General features: G+C 32.2%; 1 protein-coding gene across 3 annotated transcripts in view; it reads left to right on the top strand.

The window, feature by feature from the left end:
* LOC101508344 (ATP-dependent zinc metalloprotease FTSH 12, chloroplastic) overlaps positions 1–6,127 on the top strand; it is a 13,956-nt gene extending 7,829 nt beyond the window's left edge. For 2 of the 3 annotated variants that reach the window (XM_004516190.4, XM_004516189.4), the window contains exons 10-19: positions 435–651; positions 1,882–1,953; positions 2,952–3,071; positions 3,153–3,269; positions 3,363–3,539; positions 4,299–4,418; positions 4,509–4,583; positions 4,828–4,935; positions 5,521–5,601; positions 5,700–6,127. In XM_004516190.4, the coding sequence (XP_004516247.1) occupies positions 435–651; positions 1,882–1,953; positions 2,952–3,071; positions 3,153–3,269; positions 3,363–3,539; positions 4,299–4,418; positions 4,509–4,583; positions 4,828–4,935; positions 5,521–5,601; positions 5,700–5,777 (1,165 nt within the window). In that variant the 3' untranslated portion in view covers positions 5,778–6,127. Of the gene's footprint in view, positions 1–434; positions 652–1,881; positions 1,954–2,951; positions 3,072–3,152; positions 3,270–3,362; positions 3,540–4,298; positions 4,419–4,508; positions 4,584–4,711; positions 4,936–5,520; positions 5,602–5,699 lie in introns of those variants that run through there. The other variant, XM_027331090.2, reaches the window with a different exon arrangement.
* Positions 6,128–6,256: the final 129 nt, after the last annotated feature.

The following is a 6,256-nucleotide window of genomic DNA, read 5'->3' as shown; positions in this document are numbered from 1 at the left end:
TAGGGAAAATTGGTAATGTTCATGTGTGATTGGACTGCTTTGACAGCTTGGATAAATGCCTTGTAATTAAGAGTATCTTATCTTTTGTTAGTTTTAATGCATTTTCTTGTTTAGTTAAGTTCATTTTGTTTTCCTTGTTAAACCTGGAAAATAGAACCAGTATTTTATAATATCGAGGATCTAATCCTTGAATATGTTTTATACCCCGTTTGGATTTCCTCCCGATGATATTACATACTTCTCATAACTGTTGCCATTTAAGTCACTTTTGGAGGTCTATTTGTTGAAGAATTATCCAATTGACGACTAATTAAGCCACTCTGTATATGTGATGTCATCTTAATTTCTTGTACTTTCGTCTAACCCTTTTGTATGAAGATCCATGCTAAATCTAATTTTGCATCTTGATTATATTTTCTTGTTCATGAGTATAGGAAGGAGAAAACTGGTGTTGACCGTCTGTCCCTCAGACAAGCGGTCATATTTATATGTGCCACAAATAGGCCAGATGAACTAGATCTTGAATTTGTTCGACCTGGAAGAATTAATCGTCGGCTATACATTGGTTTGCCTGATGCAGAACAAAGAGTCAAAATTTTTGGTGTGCATAGTTCTGGAAAGCAACTTGCAGAGGATGTGGATTTCACAAAGGTATATTGGGTTATCTATCTATCTTTGGTTGACTGCTATTTCTCTTACCCTCTCTCAATTGAACTTCAGTTGATTTCTTATCTTCTCTAAATAAACGCATCATCATTTAGAGGAATAGTTAAGTCTCTTATCTTCTCTACATAAACGTATCATCATTTAGAGGAATAGTTAAGTCTGTTGAGTAAGAGAAAATAGAGGCATAATGTTGCGAAACTCTGTGTCTCAACTACACAATAGAGCAGGTTTTTACATAGACTCAAGGCAATAAATGCAAAATGATTATAGGAGATCTTTATAGAACTGATGCAAGGATCTGTAAGAGCTTTAGTGAAGGCATTTGCGGATCTTCTAACTGAGGGGCTAAACAACAACAACTTTGAAAGAATTGTATCCAAGTTGAGAATGGAAAACACCTATTTACCAGCTTGAGGGGAGTGTGCCAAAATCTGTTTCTTTTTTATTATTAAAAAGTATCCCTTAATTATAGGGATTTGATTGTATATAAGTACTAATTATATTTTTCTTATTTATCTTAATGATCTTGTACGTATATTTGATGTATTATAAGCATATTTCAATTCAATAAAAATATTTTACCCTAATCCTTGAGAATAGTATATTTTCTTTGCGAAATCACTATATCATACTTAGAATGATACCACTATATTCCTTGAGAGTATTACAGTATGTGTTATGAAGAATTAACATTCTCTAAAACATGCCATTTTGTTAAAAAAACTTATGTTCAAGGTAGCTAGCTAGCTCCACTCAAACTAAAAATCAAACAAAAGGGCTGCTACAAGATGTTTGCGTTGAGCAATAGTGTAGTGAACACCGTTAAAAGTTTAGTTTCTTACTAGTGTATGGATATGACATGCAGCTCTGAAATATGGGTCAGTCTTGGTATTATTACTCAACCAAATTACCTAATGGTCAAAACGGAATCTGTATAAAGGGCATTGACAGGTTTTTTGCCATATTTATGCTTAGTTTATTATGAGTTAGTATATTGTTAGAATCAAGTCCATATATTTACTATTAGGTTTAGAATCATATATTAGAATTTGAATTAGCAAATGATATCACTTGCAGTTATTGTATTATTTGAACATGCTATTACAAATAGAGGTGAATGTGGCCTGATTTAGACACACAAATTTGGAATATACAATAGTAACATTACTTTGATCAATTTTGTGTTGACTCTGCTCTTTCTCTGCCTCTGAACAGCTTGTCTTCCGTACTGTTGGATTATCTGGAGCAGATATAAGAAACCTGGTCAACGAAGCAGCAATAATGTCGGTAGGTTTGTACTGCACAGACAGTTAGTTACAGCTACTAATCTTCAAATTTTCATCCTCGGCTTTGTTTAAATCTTGCATACACTACCTCCCCTTGGTGCCTTCAAATGTAACTTTTATCATAAAAGGGAAAGGAAGATAAGATTAACATACTTAGGGTTGTAAATTATACGACGGTAAGATTATTATTTTTCGGTCACGTTCTGTTTTTACTTTTCTTCCATTGTTTGGAGACGATAAAGTATCTATAAAATTCTTCTTCGATTCAATAAAATTATTGTTCTACAACAAAATATAAAAGAGAATAAGATATATTGATTTCTTATAGTTACAAAGTATTTCTTAAAATTTAGGTCAGACGTAACTCAACCCTACAAAGCTGACTTGTAAGTGAGAGATGCTAATAGGTACTTGAGTATTATGAGGTGCCCAAGTCCCACTTCAAGTAGTACGGAAAGCTAGTTTGTGTATTTCAGTGGCTTGGTTCTTCCCCCGTGATAGCTAGCTTTTAAGTGAGAGTTTCCCAAGTGCTTCAATACTTGTCATTGCATAACATTTTCAGTATCTTTTATTCATTTTGGCATGGACAACATTTTGATCTTGTAAATTTGAAAGTAATCTATGACAAAACATGAAAATGAAGGGTTCGTTTGTTACATATTCTAAAAAGTGATTTTGGTATTCTATAATTTACACATTATCTTTTAGAGATTTTTAAGAAAATGAAAGCTGTTTTGTGTTTGTCTGTCTAGTGAAAATCACTTTTTTTAAAAAAAAATCAGTTACAAAAAATGATTTTTTTGAGAAGCTACTAGAAACAACTTCTCAAAAAAAAAAAATCAGTTTTTAGATTTTCATTTTTTTAAAAAGCTGTAATAAAAAGATGCAAACTTTTGAAAAGTGATTATTTTACAAAAAAAAAACTGTAATAAACGCACCTTAAAATTATAGCTTTTTTAGGTTTCCTTTATTTTAATCATTGAAAGCTGTTGGGTGCAGGTTCGAAAAGGGCATTCCAAAATTTTCCAGAAAGACATTGTTGATGTTTTAGATAAACAGCTGCTTGAGGGAATGGGTGTTCTTATCACTGAGGATGAGCAAAAGAAGTGTGAAGAAAGAGTATGTCTATCTTTGGTAGTTATTTTGACTGTGGATTAATATAATGAAACATTCTGTATTGAATTTTTTGATATACTATAGGTATCTTTGGAAAAAAAGAGACTGCTTGCTGTTCATGAAGCCGGCCATATTGTGCTTGCTCACTTATTTCCTCGGTTTGACTGGCATGCATTTTCACAGCTCCTGCCCGGTGGTAAGGTATGATAAGATATCTGGTCACATCAATACACAATGATGATATTTGATGACTCTTATTATTGCTTTGTATGAACTTCTGTTTGACTTAAGTAGGAAACTGCAATATCTGTTTTCTACCCTCGAGAAGATATGGTAGACCAAGGTTATACAACTTTTGGTTACTTAAAGATGCAAATGGTAGTGGCACATGGTGGTCGATGTGCTGAACGTGTTGTATTTGGTGATGATATTACTGATGGAGGAAGGGATGATCTAGAAAAGATAACAAAGGTAAATTAAGATAAGTTTGTTACTAAGCTACTGATTTATATTGCAGATGTTGTTGTAAGTTGAGTTTAGGATATTCTGTTAGGTTGTAGAACAAAGGGAGTTTAAGACATTTGAGTAGGAAGAATGCATTTTTAGAAACTATGAACATTAGTGTTTTGGCATTTTCAATTTTTTTCAATATTTTTGAATATGTTAGAACTGTTTTCTAAAATTGTGAAAGAAAATGATGAGGGAAATATTTGATCTATATCCTCTTATGTTTAGTTGTTTATTAGTTGAGGTGAAGATGAAAACAGGAAACATGGAAAGTACATAGACACTTTCAATTTGTTTTATGTTTTCAAAGATTTGTAAAAAAATGCCAAAGATTAAAGAATTTTCATTATTTCCCATTCAAATTTTGAAACCAAGAGACAAAGGGAAAAGTAAATGGCAGTTTTGTAATTAAAAGTTAAATGAGAGAATGTTTATACTTTTCCATTTCCCAATGCCCAAAGGATCCAATTCACTTAGATTATACGTCTTATTTCTCCTATCTGCCACTAATTAATTCTTACAGACTAACTCAGTATAATGCCCTCTAGTTACATTGCATATGTGTTTGTAATACTTGTAATCTCTAGTATACTTTTGGTTATAAAAAAACGAACTAACATATATGCATTGAATTAAATTAAATCATGGTATATAATATGTATTGGTAATACATTTACTAATTGGATTAATCAGTTCACATCTTTCTCTTAAATTTGATTTCAGATTGCTAGGGAGATGGTAATCAGCCCTCAAAATTCAAGGTTGGGGTTAATAGCTTTAACAGAACGGGTTGGCTTAGCTGAACGACCAGACGTTTCAGATGACGATTTGATAAGATATAGAGTATATCTTCCTTTGAAAGCAATTTTATTCCGTGTTTACCACTCTTTCTACTGTGAAAGTAACGTTTTTTTCCCTTACATTCATGATTAGTGGGATGATCCTCAAGTAATTCCTTCTAAGATGTCAGTAGAGTTATCTGAGCTCTTTACACGGGAGTTGACAAGGGTAATACTGATTTTCTTTCTATCTTTTTTGCATGGCATTTGAAGGGAGATCCAAACTTTTTCAAAATTTTCACTCTTGAATCTAATAAAGCCTCCTGTTCTATGTAAATGGTGCTTCATGTTATACAGATGTTGATATAAATGTTATCACGCACGTTGAGGGAACACTTTTGTGATACCTATTACTTCAATTACTTTTCAAGAACATATGCAATGATTTAAAGTTGTTTGATACACCGTGACAGTACATTGAAGAAACTGAAGAACTTGCGATGAATGCTTTGAGGGATAATAAGCACATCCTGGATTTGGTTGCAAGGGAACTATTGGAGAAGTCAAGAATAACTGGTTTGGTAAGCTATGCTCCTATATCTGCTGTCAGTTTCCCCTTTGTTTCCTGTTTTCTTTAATCAGCAAATGTTCGAATGTTATGTTAGTATCTATGGTTTACTATAATCGTTTTTTAAAAAACAATAATCACTTTAGGGAGTTTTGATCTGTTATAACTTTTTAAAAAAGTCCGAATCTAAAAATATTCTTAAAATTGCTTCAAATGAGAACCTGTTTTGAGTAGCTTCTCATAAAAATAATTTTTTATTTTGATAACTGATTATTTAAAAAAATGTAATTTTCGTTACAGTACACAAACACAACAACTTTTTTTAAAAAAAATAAAAAATCTCTAAATTATGAAAGGTCAAAATAATTTTTTTTTTATAATCTGTAACAAACAATCCTTTAATTTAGTTATGAAGAAAGAGAAATTAAAATTATGACCAAGTCATAGAGTTTCTGATGCCAAGCCAAGCCTATTTTTCCATTCTGAAATAGTTTGATGCTTTTGGCCTTACTTTATCACTTCTTTTTCCTCTCTTCTCTATTATGAAAAGCTATGTTTATGTTTCTCTTATCTTGTATTGTATACAATGCATTCAAAGGAGGTTGAAGAAAAAGTGAAAAGACTGTCTCCGGTAATGTTTGAAGACTTTGTGAAGCCATTCCAAGTAAACGTTGAAGAGGTACTTTCTCCCTTACTACATTAATTGGCTGATATTTTCGACAATAAGCAAGAGTTAAACTATTGTGTTTCGAGGTACTTATAATTTCATCAATGCAGGAGGGACCATTGAAGCATAATGATCGTGTACGGTATCGGGCACCTGACTTATATGCGGCTCCTCTCCATAGATGTTAATACATTTAGATCTTTGTATTGCAACCTCACTTTTAATGCTAGCTTCTGCATAGAAAGTCAACCACTTACTGCACATTATTGGGCATAGAACATAGTGGAGCTTTTATTCAACCAACTCATTTTTCTCTTCAATGGCAAGTGGTGTCTCTCGATCGAAGAATTATGTATGCTGATTAGTGTTGGTGACCTTTTAGAAATCCTCATCCATTTTCTTGCTAAATTGATTTAGTTGAGGGTGCATACTTGCCTTGTCATGTATGCATGTCACCATGTTGTAATTCTATATTCAATTCTGGTGGTTGTATAAATTTTATATACAGTTGAAAATGAAATTTTAAGCTTAACATGAACATGAACATATATGCATACATTTTCTAACAGAAACAGAATATATGTTAGAATGAGTTTTACATTTCTGTCATTAGAATACTGGTTCACACTGCAAAGGCATTAAATCATGAACTGTTGACACGTTTAAA

This window comes from Cicer arietinum, chromosome 7 (assembly GCF_000331145.2).
Source record: "Cicer arietinum cultivar CDC Frontier isolate Library 1 chromosome 7, Cicar.CDCFrontier_v2.0, whole genome shotgun sequence".
Lineage (NCBI taxonomy): Eukaryota > Viridiplantae > Streptophyta > Magnoliopsida > Fabales > Fabaceae > Cicer > Cicer arietinum.
The sequence above is the reverse complement of the archived record's forward strand: the minus strand, read 5'-3'. Positions and strand labels throughout refer to the sequence as shown.